Genomic DNA, 20,254 nt, shown 5'->3' with positions numbered 1-20,254 from the left:
AATATATCAGTAGGGTCTGCAGACTGCTAATGAAATTTCCCACCAGGAAAGATGCAAAAAGGGGAGGATGAGACTAGAAACAAAAATCAAAACCTCTTCACAGGTGAGCCAAATTTAAACATTTATGGGAGACCCTGTGGAAACCGTGTCATCAGCTGTTGCTTTTATGCTGTATTTTACAAGGCCAGGAGTGGTAGCTCAGGCCTAGCACTTTTGATGGCTGAAGCAAGAGGATTACTTGAGGCCAGGAGTTCAAGATCAGACTGGGCAGTAGTGAGAGCTTGTCTTCACAAAAAAAAATTTTAATTAACTGGATGTGATGGTGTAGGTCTGTAGCCCCAGCTACAGAGGAGGCCAAGGCAGGAAGAGTGTTTGAGCCTAGGAGTTTGAGGTTGCAGTGAGCTATCATGATGCCACTCACTCTAGCCCAGGAAAGTATGAAATCTTTTCTCAAAAAAAGGTATCATGAAAACCATTAGCAATGGTTATCCCTGGTTTATGCTCTTATATAGTTTGAATTTCTCATGATATAAATTAATTACTTGGGTTTTATTTCCGTTCTTGAGACAGCATCTTGTTCTCTTGCTGGGGCTGGAGTACAGTGGTATCATTATAGCTCACTGCAACCTCAAACTCCTCATCACAAATAATCCTCCTGCCTCAGCCTCCAGAGCAGGTGGGACTACAGGCAGGTGCCTCCATGCCTGGCTAATTTTTCTATTTTTCTGTAGTGACTGGGTCTCCCTATGTGGGTTATGTTGCCCATGCTCATCTCGAACTCCTACCTTCAAGCAATCATCCCTTCATTGGCCTCTAAAAGTGCAAGGAGTACAGGTGTAAGTACAGGTGTACGTGGTGTGAGCCACCACGTCTGGCCTATGCATTTATTGCTTTTAATACAAAAATTCATTTCCATTATTTTAATAATGATATTTTCCACTTTGTGGATTACCTGGGTCAAATTTTAAACTGTAATTAATTCTAACAAATTGAAATTAAGTGCTTTACTTAAGCAGCCCAATATTTTTCAGAACTCTCTCCCCCAGGAACTATTTGTGGAGGGTTTTTTGTTTTGAGGGGTATTTTTAGACAGAGTCTCACCTATCACCCACGTCAGAGTGCTGTGGCATCATAGCTCACAACAACCTCAAACTCTTGGGGCAAAGTGATTCTCCTATCTCAGCCTCCTGAGTATCTGGGACTACAGGCACCTGCCCCAATTCCCAGCTATTTTTTAGAGGCGGGGTCTCGCTCTTGCTCAGGCTGGTCTCAAACCCCTGAGCTTAAGCAATCCACCTGCCTAGGTCTCCCAGAGTGCTAGGATTACAGGTGTGAGCCACTGTATCACAAATGAATTTTAATCTTTGGGACAAACACAACAAGTTCAAAAACTCTGTATTCTAACACAGAATTTACTTAGGAGCTATCTACCATCTTGAAGTATGCATGGAAATCTGAGAATTTAGGGCTATTACTTTTGGGATAAACATTAACATTCCCAAGTGTGCTAACAACACTTTAGCTCTTGGAGCTTTACAAGACACTGAAAACATGACTTGATTACATTTAATTTGATTCCAATTAAAAAGCACTTAAGAAGTTTCTACTGAATTAGATTACACTGAATGTTTCTATAGAAGACACTTCATTATCTTAGGCAACTTTAATTTAAAATGATCACAGGGCCTGAAAAACACTGTTCATTTTAATAAAATGGGCTTAATCCCATATCATTATTTCACAAATGCAGGCTATAGATTTTGCTTTATTAAATAAATGTACAGAGGCACTGGGAAAAGCATTTGTATTCCTGAGTCCCTCATTCACAGTTCACCCAAGAAAGAACTAATCATGTGGCTTTCAAGGCTTAACAGAAACCAGAAATGCTGTTTTAAAAAGAAAAAAAAGTTTTTAAATGAAAGTGAGGAGCTAATATCAAGACCCTGGAAAAACTATTGCCTTTTTACTGAATTTTTAAGCAATGAGTTTTACAACTAGCAGAAAATGAAAATATACTTCTGAGTTATCAAGCAGTAAGATTCAAACAAACTTAAGGTGCCACCAATCCACTCCACTTCCTAGAATACAACAGTTCCCGTTTTAAGCAAAGAATTACCTGGAGATCAAACTAGTACACATTCACAGTCAGGACAAACTTTTTTTTTTTTTTTTTTTGTCTTCCCAGCACTGTTCACCAATTTTCTTAAGTGTTATTATTTTCCAAGCCCCAGTTGGTGTTAAAGTTTCAAAAGGGGGAAATGATGATTGAAAGTAAGTGTCCTAAAATTAATTATTTTGCACTAAGCATAAACAGCATGGCTAGCTTTGATTGGACAGGGTCCTACAGACCCATTTGGCCTGCCCATCTCTGATACTTCAAGAATAAAGGCAACTTTGTGGTTTGTGGTTAGTGATTAAGCACCCAGTGAACGGGTGTGTGTTCTTGTATAGGAAACCCGCATCATTCTGAGCATTTCACATTTGTAACAATGTCTTTATTATGCCTTCCAGAATTAATTGACCTAACATCCAGTGACTCTACAATATATCTATTGGATAATTAGAACTCTAAGGACCAACAAATAAAACACTATTGACCTTTAGATACTAGGTATTCATCCCAACAAATATTTACAGATGCAATTTGCAAAAATTATTTCCTTTTAAATTAGCATCATATCAAAATCTGTGCTACTGATCTGAAGCATATCAGTAGCGTCAATACCCTCCCTCAAAATTGAATTAAAATCTAAGAACAGTGTTGTAACCTTTAGAACAACCTGCACCTGCTCTCACAGCCTAGATGGGTCTCCTCCGAAGACAAGTAAAACATCATAATTGTAAGCTTCTTGAAAGTCCTCTTGACCTTGAGACCAAGAACAGCAGAGTGGGGGAAATAGTGACCTGGTGTAGTGACCAGTAGCTATAGATATCAGAGAATGTGCTTGTTGTCAATGATCATTGCTGAAATCTGTCTATACCACACTGGAACAATCAATTTTGTAAATGATTGCAATAATCAAGGAAATTGCCTAATTTATAAATCCTTGCATACCGCATTTTAATGGATTCCTCCATTTTAATGCTGATGCCTTCAGAGCTAAATGAATTGTTGTCCAGGCTGTCATTACACAAAATGATAAAAACATTCCGTCTGGTGGGGAGACCACATCTCATGGATATTCAGACCCTCACCCCATAATCACTCATTAGTGACTTCCACGAGAGTCTCACACTGCTGAGCCTCAGGAAGAGCAAAAGAGCACGCGAGGCGGCGTCTGTGCCCTTGTGGAAATCCCTGCTGCAGTTTTGCAATTTGGACAAATTACCTTTTCCTGAACTGTAAAGCACTAGAGGTGCCCCCCAGGTCTGCTACCCCCATATGATAATAGTTTTTCTCTCTCTCTTTTGTCTGACACTGCACTGTATTTCAACACCAAACCTCGGAGTCTGCAGGCTCAGCCACTCCGAACTCCCATATCGTCGGTCACATCAACATGGGTGACGCTGGATGCGCTGAAGAAAATGTGTGATGTCCCAACCCTTCCACTCCCACTCACAGGTAAACCTGCCGCGTCCACCTGGACACCCAGGCCACACACTCAGGTCTCTCCCAAGTCCGCCGCACGTAGATTGCTCTTCTCAGTTAAGCCTGGCCAATTGATCCCAGCCAATAGTGTGCTGTCAGTGCTTTACTTACTGCTCAATCTCACTAACCTGACATTTATGGTGCACTGATTGGCCTCTGTCAGTGGTGCTGGTTGTAAATTCACTTTGAAAAGCTTTGTGTTAACAGCCTTCAACCAGGCTCCAAGAAGAGTACGAACAGGCAGCCTGACAATTGCTCGACCTCCTGCCCTTATTATAGTGAGTAAATCAGGGTTTGAGCCATTAGGCTGGAGCCTGGGGCCTACACAAAAAGGATTGACATGACGAAAGGTCAACCTCTGTCACACATGTGTAACAATTTGGATAATGGAATTCTGTAACTTATCTGAGTGAGGTGGCAAATGCTTACAAGGAAAAGTATATTCTGCCCTGGCTTCTCCGGCTTTTATGCTAAGTACTTCTACTGAAGCCTGTATTTCTTGTGTAAATACACAAGGAATGTCTGAACTCATGAAATCTGGGAGTATATATGATTCTACAAAGGAGAGAAAGGAGGGGGAGAAGGCTCCTGGTTGTTCTACACACAGCGTTCTTTAGAAAGGCAAAAGGTTTTCCCCGCTTTCCCAATGTACTACATCCCTCCTCTGAAAAGAGAAGAGTTTTGATATTGTGGGCATGATTCTCTAGTAAGCAATTTGCAGTGCTTCACTGTCAATCAAAAAAAAATTAAAATCTATAATGTTACACTACAGCTATCAGTGATTCCTGGTAACAATTTTCTCCAATAATTAAAACAGCCTTAACTTACACCATGGAACAAGAAGACTCCCCGGCAGGATTCTCAGGACCAGTGTTACAATATCACATCACTTGCTGCCGTGATTGAGAAGGGCAGATTTCATCTATCCGGTAACCTCTGAGATTCTGATTTTATTTGCTACGCCCTACTCTTAAGTGAGTGTGGGAGAAGAAAAAAAATACTGATGTAAGAAAACATGGCTTTATGGATTTGTGAATTACTGCTTCACACAGAAAAAATGCTACTGATAAAAGAAGCAATCTGTAAACAATAGATAAACTGAACTAATGAGAAAAATTGTCCTGTGGATACAGAACACATCAGTCTTTATAAAGTATTTGCTGCTAAAGCAACGTGGTGTCACATGCATGTTTAGACTAAACCTCACGAATCTGAGAATTTCCAAACGGTTGTTATAATTTTTTTTTAAAGCAGAATCATTCTTAGACTCAGAAAACCAAGGGTGGCACAGTATAGCCTGATACATAAAGCAAAGGACCAGGACTTTACATGGGCCTTTTCAAAGCCAACTTAAAGTACCAAGTGTTGATTTTTAACACAATGCTGGAAACCATTCCAAGAGGTGGCAGATGGTTTTACAGTTTATGTAAAACTACAAAATGCTCACACTTTATCAAATGGGCACCACTATAAAAGACATCTTCAAATCAAATGAGCCAAAGCTGTGGAGATACACCAGCTGTTACTCTGCATAATTTAAAGCAGAGGAGTAGCATGACTATGGTTTGTTTTTAAGGAAAAATTATTTGAATTTCACAAAATTGACATATTCAAAACCAAACTGACAAGCAGACTAGTATATTAAATGATAAATTGCTAAGAAACACAATTTTTACTTCAATATAACTGTGACAGCCACATAATTCTAACCCCTGGTGTTTTGGTGAATCAGGCCAAAATGAGTCAAAGTCAAGCTATGGAGTCTGTAATTACAGTACTATCACTGGAACAACTTTTAAATGATCTTAGCGTAATTTAAAATGATTAATTCTAAATGATTTTTTCAATATCTAAGTCCATACAAATGGGTACAGTCATTTATAGAAACATACACACAACACTTAAAATATGAAATCAATTCATTTTCTTCTAGTACCAATTACCTATGATGGTTTTGAAACATAAAAACTTAGTAATGTGTAATATATTTTTAATATTGGTTTGGGTTTCATTAATGTCTTTTGACCTACGCTAAATAGTAATGATGAAAAATAGACCATTTGCTTAAAAGCAGAACTGTTATTAAATCTAAAATATTGTGGCACAAAATCAAACCACAAAAGGGTCCACATTATGTTCCCCCTTGATTTTCTAAAGAAAAGTAATGAAGGTTTCCACACAGGGCCACATGAAAATGAGACACTCAAATTTACTCAAGCAAAGACAGGTTCTATAAAATTAAATCCCTTTCTAGTACCTTGACTGTAATCCTAACAAGCCACTACGTTTTTTCAGTTAGCAGGATAATTTTTCCAGGGTGAAAAGAAGTGCAATTCATTTTGTCATTGTTGCTAAAATTTTTTGTCAAATCAGACTTTGAGTTGAAAGGCCTGAGTCGTATTAGCCTATCTTAAACTGTAGCTTTATTTTAAACTTCCGTATTTTATTCCAGTAGAATTTTAAGTATACATTGGTCACATTCCTCAGGTCCAGTCATATTAAATTCTGATGTTAAGCAGAAAGGGGAAACCATGTGCAACTAGATTAATTTATCTCAAGGGAAAAAGGGCACATTAATAATTGAGATAATGTTTTCGTAAATGTTGGATTCGAATGGGCCTTTTCACTTCTTTATTAGAAAACACATTAGGATAAAATTATCTCACTCTCATCAATAAGACCTGATTGCTGAGAAAAATTCTGTTTTCTTTGCAAAACGTTCAAGATTTTTTTCCCATTACGTTAACTAGCTAGAAATGTATCACACATCCAAGTCTTGTTGGAATAAATGTATATAATCAAGGCGAGTGATTATCTAATGCACCCTATATGTAATTTTTTGTTTTAAAGTATCTGAATTTATTATTTTTTTAAATGCATTAAAATTCTGATTCTAAAAGAAACTGGCAAAAATTATGGCTAACAATTTGGACTTCAGCTTGCTAATCTCCTTAAACTATAAAAAAAAAATTACTTTGGCTTATTGCTAAAAGAAAAAAAAAGCAAGAAGAAAAGAAGAACTCTTGAAATTTCCCATAAACATTCAAAATAGTCCAAACATATTGAATGGAATATAATTACATTTAACTTTCTTGAAATTGCTGTATTTTTGAAGTACTAAGATTATACACAAAGAAACTTTAACAAAAAAAAAAATGATAGTATGCTTACAAACCAAACAAACAAGCTCTCCATGGCTGATTTCTATTAAATATTTAAAAGTCTTTTTTTCTACAAAGAAAACACAGCCTTTAATGATTAAACAAAAGAAATAACTAAGGTGAATCTGACTGTTTCTGTAATAAGCCTTCATGTGTATAATAAAGTACAGCCATACTAAAAACAATGAACTGTAAACTGAAACAAAAATCCATCATCTACTTGGAAACAGTGACGGGAAAAGATTACCAATCCATTTATTGTACTGAAATAAAGATAAGTGACCCTGGTAAGATCCATCAGGACCTGAGTATTGAACTTTAAATATAAAAGACATTTCTTCATCAGCAAATGACTTGAAAAAATGTGAAGAAGAGAAATGATTACAGTTAACTTTTAAAATGAGACAATTATGATTCAACTGCTTTTATTTTTTTTTTAATTTGCTTTATGTTCACCTGATATTTCGGAAGACATTTAAAAGAATCTGTTTTTCAAATAGATAATTATCGCATGAGTCATTAAACAATTATTGCCAAACATTTCCCATAGGCCTGTAGTATATTCCAATAACTGATTTTTTCTAATGTAAATAAGATAATGATTTTAATAATTTTACAATGGAAGTTAGGTTTGAAAGGAAGAACTACAATTTAAGAAACCATTTAATATTTAAAATCTTCTGTTATGAATGTAACTTAACTCAAATAGTCAGGTTTCAGAAGAATAATAAAGTTTAAAAATTCAAAATAAGCTCCTATTTCATATCTTAAAAATTACTAATACAAATAAAAATTTAAAACCTATTTTGAAAAATATTTTATCTTAGAAGTGGAAAATAGCACTAAGTTACCTGGCCCCAGTTAGTCACATTCTATGAGACTGATAGATTCCCAAGAGACTGATAGATTTTATGTGGTTGAAGTTTTAATATCCCTTCAACCCCCCCCCAAATGTGTGGTATTCTAATGCTTGTTATAGATGATAAAAATAAATAGATGAATCAGGTCCTGAATTTAGGAGGAGGAACTTGTAGATTGTCCAAGCATACACCCAACAAGTCTTTTTTATAACACAAAACCAACTCATGTACCCCCCCACACACACTCAACTCACATGCTCAAATGACAGAAAAAAAAATTTACTTTACATCTACCGAAGCAGCAAGAAAAAGAAAGACACTAAGAAGTCCAGTCTTTCTTATAACAGAAATTTAACTGCGTCAAGCACAAGTAAAGGTACCGCCCCCCCACAAAAAAGTTCCCTAGTTTTCAGTGTTTTCTTTCTATGTGTTGGTATATTCTGTATGTGTAGCGGCCTCCTGCCAACATCCCAATCAGAAAAGCCTTCCAAGAAAAAAAATACACACACACACCCCCAAAATGAACTGTGGGATTTTCTTTCTCATGTTATGGCTTTGTCCCCTGGCACCCTAAAAGTAGACACTCATCACAGGGCAATATAATGGTATTTAGTTGTAACGTTTCAGATCGAGCAACTCTGTAGACTGAATAACTGCTTTATATTATCCTTACAAAAGTATTGGCAGACCTTTAAGTATATGATATTAGAGTTCCTAGTAACACTACTGGAACATGAAAAGTGCCTATGTGTGTTTTATAAACTTTAAACTACATTGAAGGTTACAGCTAATTAGTCAGAAACAAAAACCAACTAGAAAATGTTTCAAAACCAGCAGCTTTGAGCCTGGGCACAGTACTCCGGCAGGTTATGACAGAGTAGCTAGCCCACTGGCTGCCATGTTCTCATCTTGGGCTGCTGGGCGAGGGGGGCTCCCACACTCAACTCCTCCACCATCAGAGGAAGCTTTTTGAGCCCTAGACCTTAGCACCCCATCCCCAACAGTCATGTGAGGGTTCTGGATAGCAAGTTTATCACAACACTGTATCTCCAGGGCCTAATATAGTGCTGGCCAGAGTGGGCACTCAGCAAAAATTTAAATGGATTATTGAGTCCCATGAGTTTTATTTACTGAATATGAGGCAGCTCACAGTAAAACTGATCATTTTGACAAGCCATTCGGCCAAGGGTGAGGGGCAAACTGTTGCAGAAACAACCGTTAATGTGCCATTAATGAAGCCTACAGGTCTGGGTCCACTTGGCCACTGGCATTTAAGAAACTTTCCTTTCTGGCTATTCACACTTAATTCTGTCACCTGCCACCACTAGTCAGATTTACATTTTGCTTAAGGATATGACTTCTAGCATCCTGTACTTAATATATAGCTCTCCATAGGTGGAGGTGGCTAAACCAGGTAGGAGGATTCCTAAGGCTAAGTGTCTATCCCCTCAGGAGTGAACCTCAATAATCAACCAGGAGGCTTTTGGAGAAATCTCAGGTTGACATTTTTTCAAATAGGATATTTTAAAATAACAGCCTCAGGTAAAGATTTTGCCATTAAAGTATTATCACTAATTGGGCTGTACCAAAGTGCTGAGGTTTCCTGTGTTTTCATTTTCTAATCTTGATGATTACATAATTCTACATTGTCAGAAAAGCAGCAAAATTTGTGATTTCTGACTCCTAGTAAAATTTGCTTACCTCGGGCTCTTTGAAAGTTGTGAAACATGTTGAAGTCTCTCCCATTTAGCATTTACAAAATTTTTAACGGGAAGAAAAGAGCCTGACTCTCTCTTTCCTCCTCCCTGTGGTTCTGCACCTTTCTGCCCAGCGCGCTGAAACACTGGAATTGCTCAGAGTGGACCGTAAAGGTCACCCAGCGTTCACCCTAATGCCTAACCTCTGCTTCATCTCCTCCGCTGTTTTCTTTCTCTCAAGATTTAGGAAGACCAGCAGTCAAATGCATCCTAGCTGGAACAAAGATAGGTTAAGGTGACTCGCCCTGTCCTCTCTGACCGCGTAGCTATGGTGTCAGATCCCCTCCTCTGCCAGCCGCCTTAGTGCAGGTGCTTCAGACACAAGGCATTACCAGACCAGGCGATCTGTTCTCCACTACCCTCCGGGGACCAAGGGAGGCTCTCTGTGAAGTTGCCACCCAGCAAGAGTCAGGTTCTGTGCTAGCCAAGGCTCGATGGTGAGCTGCTGGGCACCGGCCACTTACCTCCCAGAGATGCTGCGTGTTCCTCACTGCGCCCGCCTGCACTTTCTCTGGGGGCAGCAGCACGCCCTGGAAGGGCCCAATCCAGGTGCCCTGCTGGATCCTCTGAGCGGCGCAGATGCCGTAAGCCAGGCCAGGCACGGTGCTGGTGCACAGGCACACCTCCCGCGGCAGGTCCCGCAGCCACTCCGGCAGCTCCGGCGGGGGCGCAGCGGCTGCGGCGCTGCTGGTGCCCACAAGCCGGCGCAGCGAGTGCAGGGGGCCGTGCATGGGGCACTCGCCGTTGCGGTTGTCCGCGCACATGTCGCAACCTGCGGGAGACACGCAGGAGGGAGGGAAGGGAGAGGGTTAACCTGGCCGCCCCGAACAGCCCATCCTAGTGTAAATCTCCCAAACCCCAAACAACAGCACCCCGTAGGCCAGGGTAAGCCACCTGGAAGGAGGTGACCGGGAGACCCCTCAGAATGGAAGAGAGGCCAACCCCCGCCGCTCCCTTGGAATTGGCTGCGTCTAAATCTGCCTGGCACGGCAGGGGTGCAGACCCTCCCCCAAACGCCCGCGGAGCTGTGTGAGGGTCGCCCCGCAGTCCTCTGCTCAGGACCCTCGATCCTCCCGGTTTCCGTCTCTGTCTCTCTCGCGCCCTTCCTTCCCTTCAGTCGCTGTATTCCTTCAGCTCTCTGGCTCATTCCCGTGGTTTCTCTCTCTCCGATGTTGGAGAGTGCATTTATCCTTGTACCACGAAAAAAGCCCATCTCTTCCCCAATCTGATTATCCCGGAGATTCTACCCTGGTCACCTAGGTATTTCATTTTCCTCTTTTTACAATTACACGGGAGACGTTTAACAATCACCGGGGCTACCAATCTGACGTAGGGCACCATTCGCACTCTCCTCGACCCAGGGACACACAGGAATCTTCCACCACCTCCCAAGCACCCGCAGGATAGGACAGAGCAAGCCTGGGGTCCCATGGAGCCCGAGCTGCACGCAGCCCCAAGCAGCTGAGGGCGCACCCGCGCCCGGGTCCTTCCATGGCGATGGCCCTATCAGTGCCCAATCTAGGCACTCCAGCCCGACAGGGACAGGTGGGGACTGGGGGTTTGCTCCGGAGGGTTTGTGTGCAAGTTTTTGTCAGACTACAAAAGGAAATGAATATTTAATTTAACGATCAGGGATCAGGGTAATGGGCCTTTAATGATCAGGGTAATGGTTCAATGGAGAGGGCCCCAACCACTGCCCCATGGTTGATCCCGAGGCTAAATGAGATTATCTTGTGTAGTAAACTGAGCTGTTGATGAAACTGTCTCTCTCTGACATTCCCCAGGGTAGCGGGCGCGGAAGGGACCTCCACCTTGGGCCGGGCGGTAGTGGGCGGTCAGTGTCCCTCGACTCGGACCGGGTGGGAAGGGGCCGATGGCAGCAGGAAGCAGGGCCTGCAGCGACGGTGCTGTCGGATCTCAGCGCCCTCCAAGTTATTAATGGGCCTGGCGGAGCCGCGGTGTCTGCGCCTTGGCGCAGTAGGGCCTTCCCCCAGGAGGCGGCCTCAGCGCCCGCTAGCGCGACCCAGCCTCCCGCCCCAGCTTCCCTGGGGAGTCACCGCAGCTCTGTGCAAGTGTCAGGGTTATGGCACTGGGGCTAACACCTGGCGAGTCCTGGCTGGAAGAGATGGTGAAACCGGAACTGGATGATGGGCACCTGTGCCTGGCTTGCTGGGTCACCCTGGATGTGCCCTATCTGTGGGAAATGGCCGAAACGCCCAAGGAACTTGTGAGTCAGTGAGAAACTTTCTAGGAACACGGAACCCAGCATGGCCAGGGAACCCTCCTTTTGCCATTTGCTTCACAACAACAAAGGTTGACCATGTGAGCAATCCTCCTGCAGTGGACTCCTGATCCAGCCAGCTGTGCCTTCCCCTCAGTCAGCAGTTCCTCCTGCACTCCTCCCAAGAGAGCCCAGGAAAGGGGGGGGGGCCCTCTGACTGCCTCTTCTTAGAGGTGTCTCTGAGCATCGTAGGTGAAAACAGCAACCTGTTTCCACAGCTAGTGAAATGTCCATGGCTCTCTGCCTCTCTCAAGCAAAGGTCCTCCTCTGCTCCCCTCTGCCAGCAATACAAACAAATGTTCAACTTATTCAAGGCTCCATTTTCTAACCCAGGTCCTAGATGGGAGTATTCTCATGCTTACCTGTAACACACACACTTTACATACCCTCTCAAGTTTTTGATTGTGAAAATCAAAACTTTAAGACATTTTGGGAATAGAAAGAAAGTCCATAATACCCCAATTACCAATGGCTATCAGCCAGGCACCTGTCTTGAACCAAACAACCATTATATTATCTAAGTATCATGTTCCCATTTTACGGATGAGGCAACTGAGGATTCACAGTACTGTAACTTGATCAAGGACCAGAAGCCAGAAGATGGCTGGAAGAGAAAGGATCATTCCCTCAGGTCTGCCTGACTCCACAGCCTCCAGGAATTTGATGGAATTCCTTCCAGACATGTGGGAAGACTAATGAAAGCTGGAAGAATTTTGTATCCAAACTCATGATTCAATCAATAGAACTGAAATATTTCACTGCAGAAACTGTTTTATTTGGGGGTCGCAATAATTTCTGTAACATGATTGAGTTACCCAAGTTTCTCTCTTTCCCACACTCTTGAGTTTGGGGACATAAAGAAAGAGAATGAAAAGGCAAGTAAATAGATAATGTCCATAATTGCGACTGTTAGTGTTTGACTTTAGATGTAAACCTTTCAGCACCTTAGCAAAAATGTCTAAAAACAAATGGTGATAAGCAAAGGCAATATGCCCATGGAAATAAAAATAAATCACCCCAGGGAGTTGGTTTAACGGATCTTTCCTTTCTGGTTGACTCAATGAAGCAAAGGGTAGAAGCAAGAATATTTAGTATCCATTCCCCCAGCAGCCTCTAACAGAGACTGGGTTGACTTGCAACATCACCACATGTAGTGTCACATCATCTACACCAGTAATAAAGAGTAAAGGTAGCAATTCCAGCCACTGCCCCACAGACAAGAAACACACACCTGATATTCGTCATATATGATAACGAAACTACAGCCAAGTCCTTTATCCAAGTAGTTCTCCAAAAGCCCTCTTTAACTTGTTTTATTTATGTCCACAAAGTGTTGAAAAAACTTAAACGGTAGCATTTTGCATAGGGAAAAAACTGAGTTTTCCCCAGCAGTAGAAGACTGCGTGTATGTTAGGTGCATAGCAGAGCAGAGCAGGCCAATCCACTTTAATTATTCCACCCATCACTAGTCGTCTTAATTTGTGAAGCACTTCATGCCTTATCAAAATATTCTGCCAGAAAAGCTGACCAACTGTCATAAAAATATACATTCTGTTCTAATTTTTTTTTAATATACAGAATATCCCAAGCTGAAAACATTTGGGTGCTAACCTGTACCTCAGAAATCCAGGAGAGCTTGAGGAACAAGTAACATTTCCTGGGGTTGACAAATATGACACAAGGAGACAAACAGGCAAAACAAAGTATTTTCTAGACATAAATATCTCTATGAAAAGGTTTGAGGGGGAAGCCAGCTTCATGCTTTACCTATAAACATGTATAATATACAATGTATATCGTCATATCTTATACGTACACACACACAGCATTAAGCAACACATAATACAAGTCTTTCTGTATTTATAAAGAGAAAACAAATGTTCCTACTTTTTTACACGTTCATAACTGTTATTCATCAAGAATTAGCTATATTTGTGAGAGACGGTCTCATATTCTTTAAGAAAAACTCTTTGCAACACCATTTTAGCATTAAAGAATATAAGAGATCAGGATTCCTTGCTATCTCGAATAGATTTATTGGTGCTCCTGTCCATAGATTCCAGACCTGTTCGTTTCCTGACTTCAGAAAGCCAGGCCAAGTGAAGCGAAGGGCAGACCAGACGTTCCCTATGTCATATCCTTCCGTGTCGTTTGTCTTTACAAGTGACATACTACTTTCATAATTTTAAAGGCGTCTATTTTAAGGTAAAGGGGGCAAAGCAGGCCAAAGTTTCCTGTTCTAGAATGTCATTCTAGAAAGGTGAAATATAAAACGCTTCAGTCATTTTGGCGTCTGAGAGGCCGACAGGCGCGTGTGGGCGCGTGCAGAGTATCCCCCACACCAGGTCGTCACTCCCCAATGAATCCCCGACGTCTTATTTGGCCCTCACCCGCTCTCTGTATAGGGAACCAAGGAGTAGCTGGAAAGCCCGCTTCCTCGGAGGGCGGCGAGACCCGCTCGGGCAGTAAATCCTCCCGGACCGCCGCAGAGGTCGCGGCCCTTGGTCCCGCAGGCCAAGCCCTGCGGGGCCGTCGCCCATCGATCCCGCCCAGGCGCTACGGCCCCCGGAGTGCCGCCTGCTGGCAGCGCCGCGTGCGCCCCAGAGGGGGGCTGGGCTGACCCGCCAAGGACCAGCAGAGCGCCCGCAGGGAACCTCCAGCGCAGGGTTCACGCCCCAGCCTGCGCTCGCCCCCTGCATTCCGCACCCCCAGCTAGATGGGGGTGGGGGCAGAGGCGGGATGCGCGGGGTTGGGTGCCCTGGCCTAGCCCCAAACCTAAGGCTGCGTTTTGAAGGCCTCGCCCGCTCCTGCCCTCGAAGGGGCTCTCTTCCAGCACCAGGCGTGGCCAGTGACGCCACCCCCACCCCTGAGCCCCTTCTGCGCCCCGCCACCCACCCGGCCCTCCTCCTCCACCAGGATGGGGTCTACCAAGATCCCAGAGCTGATCTAGAAACAGATCAAAAGGCGAGGCGGGTTACCCGGCCGCCGACCAGGGGCGCCGATTGCGGTCGCGCCCAGCTCACGGGGAGTCTGCTCCAGGACTTTCCCTCCACCCGAGTGAAACCCCCCACCCCCCGCGAAACCCCAGAAGCGCTGGGCTCTTTCTGCCCCGCCTGGCTGGGGGCTTGGCCCTGGGACCTCGAAGGAGAGAGACAAAGAGGGCGGAAAGAAGGAGGGAGGGAGAAAACGTGGGTTTTATTTGTCTCCCGATGACTGTATTAATAAATTAAATGGGAGCGCCAGTGTGTGAGGGTGAGAGAATATTGCGTGGAGATAAACCTCGCTGGCCCCTGCCCCTGCGAGGCCGCCATATACAATGCGGAGATGATGAATAGGAGCCGCGAGAGGAGATCGAAGCGGGTCTGGGCTGGCTCCACTCTCTCCTACAAAACTATAGGGCAATTAATTGTGGCTTGTCCCCTCATCCTTCATCTCCTGGTGGCACATATCGATGGAGATTACTGCTGATGGACCATTTTATCACCTTAAATAAACAGTCGCCACCTCTTCTAACCTCAATCTAATATATGGCTCTATGTTCAGTTTTAGGGCGCTAGATAACGAAAGATGTAAAATAGTTAAATCATGTGTGTTACTGGATGGGGCTGAGCTTGCACACAAAAAGAAAAAGAGAAGAAAAATAGAATACGAAAGCCCACACACCGATGCTGAAGCTCCCTCCCACTAGACCATGTAAGTTGCTGGCTGCTCGCTGACAACGGAGACGCTGGGCGGTAGCGACACAGCGAGATGTGCCTCGGTGCCACGAACAGCCCGCTAGTGGCCTAAAGCTCCCCAAACAGACTTGCATCTTGGAACTGGGTGGGAAGACATTACTGGAAAGTCAAAAAACCACTCACCTTCCTTTCATCTCTTTCCCTAACCCCATAGCACACTTCCCACAGACAGACAAACCAGTGTTGTGCCCACATTTCCTTCTCTCTCCCCAGAACCTCTCCCCAAATCCTTAAAAAGAAGACGCAACCAAAAAATGAAGCCTGGGGTCCTGCTCCCAAACCTGTTCAAACACCAGCCAGCGCTGTTCCAGGTGCTGTTCCCTGCACAGGAGGTCTTCTGCAAATGGAAAGAGGACAGAGCCCCTGCCCTAGCTGGGAAAGACACAGGGTGGCCTAACTCTGCTGAGACAACCGAGAAGAGCTCTACTCCCATTTCCCTCCCAAGTAATACAGAGGAACATCTTCACAAAAAGGTATGGAAAGTTATTCTGTAATAAGCTCAGCTGACAGGAAACCCAGGATCCTCCTTAAAAAAGCCAACACAGCTCCCAGAACCCAAGCAAAGGCCCATGCCTAGGAGCAAGCAGTAGTAAATAAGGGCAGTAGTACAAGAAGGGGAAGAAAGGGCCCCATCCCTCATTTATATTACACCTCGCACCACTTGACTTTTAAGAGAAGAAAGCTTCAGGAGCAGCTCAGTAAACATTCAGAGCTTCAGTAGAAAGTATACTTCAGTCACAGAATAAATTGATACAGTTAGATAATAAACATTCTAGAAGAGCTCCCCTGGGCTAGTTTGCACAGTTTCTGCGGTTTTAAAATTCTTTTGTGTTTGAGAGGACTAAAGCTCCTTCACTGTGGCATTTGCCATAGATGCCAATAAAGTTTCAAGGTGAAACAAGCATTGGTAACTTCTTTCCTTACAGAGCAATGGTGTCCTGTATTGCTGATCCCAGGCAAAAAGTTACTTAGCTACAGGGAAGAGAGAGGTTATTTGTGTTTGTTTTGCCTTATATGAAAAAGAGAAAATGACTCAATGCTTTTTAAAGTACAAAGTGACAAAATGAAGCAATGTTGAGTGATCACTTCACAGCCTTTCTTATGGAAAAAAGGAAAACTAAGGAAACCTAGGTATGGCAGATTAATAAGAGTTTCCCCCCTGCCTCTACCCTGCCTCTCACCTTATCCTTTCTCAGAACTCAGGAATCAGGAGAAGCTTCTGTTTTTAAGTCTTTCAAGTAATGCTGTCCCCACCCCTTTCACCCTGTCAAGGGTCAGAGAAAAGTTTCTCAATCTTTTGCTTTTCTGAATTGTTCTGAGCCCCTAGTTAGGCTCAATCACTTTCATCTCTGTAAAACACATCCCATGGTTTCAAATGAGTGCCTAAGCTTGCTTGCCCAGAGAAGTTCCTGGAAGAATGAAAGACCTGGTCTCCCAGCATTACAGACCTATCTCAGCATTACAGACCTATCTCAGCTTTCTATTTTCTTTCTCAATTGCCCTTTAATTAGTGAGCAGGGTGGGGTCCCTCTAACAGGATAATCTAACCTCCTTTCCAGTCTTTCGCCCTGCACACTAACGCAGTCCGGTGGACTCAAAAAGGAGATACCAGAAGGTCAACACAACAAATAAGAATAATTTAAATAAATTCATAATTCACTTCCTCCAACTACAAAAAAGTTACCTAGGCAGTAAACTGGTTCAATAGTCATATATTAATTAGGAATCTATCCTAATTCTTTCTCTGATTAGTCTAAGTTTCCTCTAGTGAAAATGTATTAAATCTCAATACTGCATTGTAAACAGTCTAGGGAGCTCAGCGTACAGCCAGGGCTTTGGGTGTGTTGCTCATGTCTTTCCGCTCGCAGATTTAATTCAGAAGAGAAACTACAAGCTTGCTAAAACACTTCCAGTAAAATAACTGTATTTTACTCAGTAGCAAGAAATGCCTTTTCCAAAGCCTTTCAAATCTTTTTATTTCACATTAAAAAAAAATTAATTGCTTTGAAAACAACACATTCAAGAAATTCAGGAGGAAAAAAGTATTTTTGGAAATCCATTTAGACAATCTATAATTTCACAAAATTTCTGGAAACTGAAATATAATAGTCCTCTTAACTGCACATCGGAGCCCCCATTTTAAACCAGCTCTTTACTCTCAGACTCTAGAAAGGAAAAAAGTAAATACAATTGTTCCTTTTTGTTGGCAATTATCTTTAACATTAAGAAAACATTAATATACCTCGGTCACTAGGCTGATGCCCAGTGTTTTTTCATCAAAGCAACGACTTTGGGAATTCTTTAAATGGCTATAACTGAAGTTATTTTGCTTTTACAATGAATTAAGGAGTTCACGGAGTGGTAGACATTCTGCCAGAAGCAACTCCTTCAAAATAGAATAAAAACAAATGTTTATGATCAACTTTTCTCATTCAGCAGCCAGACAAAGGAATAAAATGAAGAAAATAACTAAATCAAGGCTAATCTTTCAAGTCCCATACTGCTTTCAATACGACTCTCTTAACTGGTTTTAATGTTATCTCTAGAAGTCTCTGAAAGTATATTTTACACTTACCGCAAAGGTTGGGTGTAAACACACATTATATCCGCTGAAACTACCCCAAAAGAAGCAGATAGGAAGCGATAGACTTGATCTCCATCTAGAGTTTTGCTTCAAAATGGAAACTGTATTTGTGATAAGCGTTTGAAAATTGTGAATACAGGAACCCAAGCTAGGGAGTCTTCTATTTAGTTAGGCATTTGCTATTTACTTGAAGGACAAAGGAGTAAACTTCTTTTACTAAATTACTATCACCCGAATTTCTAAAATAAATAAATAAACCAACACGAATTTCAAACGTTTGCAGGGTCAAGGGTGCGCGGAGAATGTGGGATCCGCAGAGAATGACTCTGACCTAAGTCGGAAGTTTTCTTCTCTGTAAGTATAGGCAGTTTTTTCTTTTCCTTCTTTTCTAAATAAATAGTAGACCTAAGCATCACGCCTGCCTTAAAGAAGAGACAGACTCGGTGTCACCCAAAATTCCTAGTCCAGCAAGGCCCTGACAGCCAGAAGCTCCCAGCGGTCTCCTTACAAGCCCGAGGCCCGAAAGCGACTTGACCGCAGTTAACTTCAGAGGTAGGGTAGAGAGAAGTAGAAGCAAGCCCTGGTTTCCACGCTCCCCCAAAACTCCAAGCGTCCCTCCCTAGTCCCAACTAGGGCCAGGCGGGGCCGTCCAGGCACTCCCTGCCGCGCGCAGCCAGTACCCACCCGGCCCTGGGCAGTGTCCTGCAGGAGGACGGAAGTCTATATTGACCCCCAAGTACTTGGGACTGTAAAGCTGGGGCTGAGCAGAGGAGAAGGGAGGTAACCCCGAAGTGCCACCCTGCCATCCTGTACGATCTCCTTTCTTCTCCAACGCCAGAAAACTTTTGCCACAGTGGTCTGGGAGGCACATGGAGGGAGCGGAGCGGTCCAAGCTCCCTCCTTCATCCACCCGGGTGTCACCCTCATCCGACCCGCCTCCCGGACTGGCGCCCGGGCTCGCCCGCGCCGGCGCCCCTGGAGAGAGCGCGCGGGCCGCGGCTACGTACGGTTGTTGGGGTCGCTGGTGTGCTGGTTGAGCGGGATGATCTCCATGCGCTGCTGGCCGTACAGGTAATAGTCCAGCTCCTCCGCGCTGCAGCGGAAGCGCGGGGCGCCCCGGCCATCCCCGCCGCCGCTGCCGCACTTGGCGGGCCCCGGGCCCGAGGCCGCGCCGAGGCACAGTTCCTTGGGGGGCAGAGGCTCAGCGGCGACGGCGGCAGAGGCTAGAGGCGCGAAAACCGGCAGCTGCGACACCGGCAGAGCCGAGAGACCTGCCAGCGCGGCTGCAGCGGCGGCGGCAGCGCAGGAGGAGGCAGAGGAGGCCGAGGTGGAGGAGGGACCCGGGGTGGACGAGGTGGAGGAGAGAGAGGCGGGCCGCGGGCGCAGGCTGTCCGGTGGAGGCTCGGCGCGCTCCGGAGGCGGCGGCGGCGGTGGCGGCGGCTGCAGGGGCTGCGGTGTGCCCAGGGGACCCACGCCGCCGCCCTTAAGCGGGCCACCGCCGCCGTGCGGGAAGAGCTGCTGCCAGTGCTGCAGGTAGGCTGGGTCCACTTTGAGAAACGCCGAGCCGCCGGGGTCTCCCGGCTTCAGCATGTCCGACGCCTCGAGCTGGGGGCAGAGGGCAGGGAGGAGGGTGTGCGTGAGCTGGACCCACGGCCTGGGCGAGAGGGGATGAGAAGAGGGTCGCCGGGACCTCGAAGCGAGCGCCAGAGGCGGTGTCTCCGCCAGCCGCAGCCCAGATCTGCAGCTCCCTCTTCCCAACTCCGCCGGGGCACAAAGTTTACTCCGAAGCCACGGCGCCGCGCAGAGGGAGCTGCGAGCACCCGCCTCCGCCTCCCAGACAGCGGCGCCCAGCTCCCACTCCGCGAGGCTGGAATCCGGCGGGACGTCGCCTCCCCGCACAACTCCGCCGCTGCAGGATGCAGCCCCCGCCTTCGGCCAGCGCCGGGAGCCGACCCCACCGGAGTGGCGCAGCTCCGGAGCCGCGCTGGCCTCTGGAGCCAGGAGGCGGGACAGTCTCGCCCCCCACCCCGCCCCCAGCCTAGGACCTCCAGCCTCCCCATGTTGGGGGCCTTAGACCCTCAGTCCAGGATGAGCTTCACCTTACCCGAAAACTCGGAGCTGCTGGTGGGTGCGTGCGTGAGTTTCGGTGAGAGTGCGGGAGAGTGTGCACCCCGAGTGCGCTACATGTCTATGGGCAGAGCGGGAGGAGAGCCCTAGAGATCCGGCCTCCTGGTGCACTTCTGGCCTGAAAGCGAGGGACGTGGAGGCCCGCGGAGGGCGCGGGA

General features: G+C 45.1%; 1 protein-coding gene across 1 annotated transcript in view; it reads right to left on the bottom strand.

The window, feature by feature from the left end:
- PRDM6 (PR/SET domain 6) overlaps positions 1-19,559 on the bottom strand; it is a 99,672-nt gene extending 80,113 nt beyond the window's left edge. The window contains exons 1-2 of the mRNA XM_012811477.1: positions 18,977-19,559; positions 9,832-10,139 (exon numbers count right to left, since the gene is read on the bottom strand). Of these exons, the coding sequence (XP_012666931.1) occupies positions 9,832-10,139; positions 18,977-19,559 (891 nt within the window). The remainder of the gene's footprint in view (positions 1-9,831; positions 10,140-18,976) is intronic.
- Positions 19,560-20,254: the final 695 nt, after the last annotated feature.

Source organism: Otolemur garnettii, unplaced genomic scaffold (assembly GCF_000181295.1).
Source record: "Otolemur garnettii isolate 467f Iridium unplaced genomic scaffold, OtoGar3 scaffold00160, whole genome shotgun sequence".
In the NCBI taxonomy this organism is placed as follows: domain Eukaryota; kingdom Metazoa; phylum Chordata; class Mammalia; order Primates; family Galagidae; genus Otolemur; species Otolemur garnettii.
The sequence above is the reverse complement of the archived record's forward strand: the minus strand, read 5'-3'. Positions and strand labels throughout refer to the sequence as shown.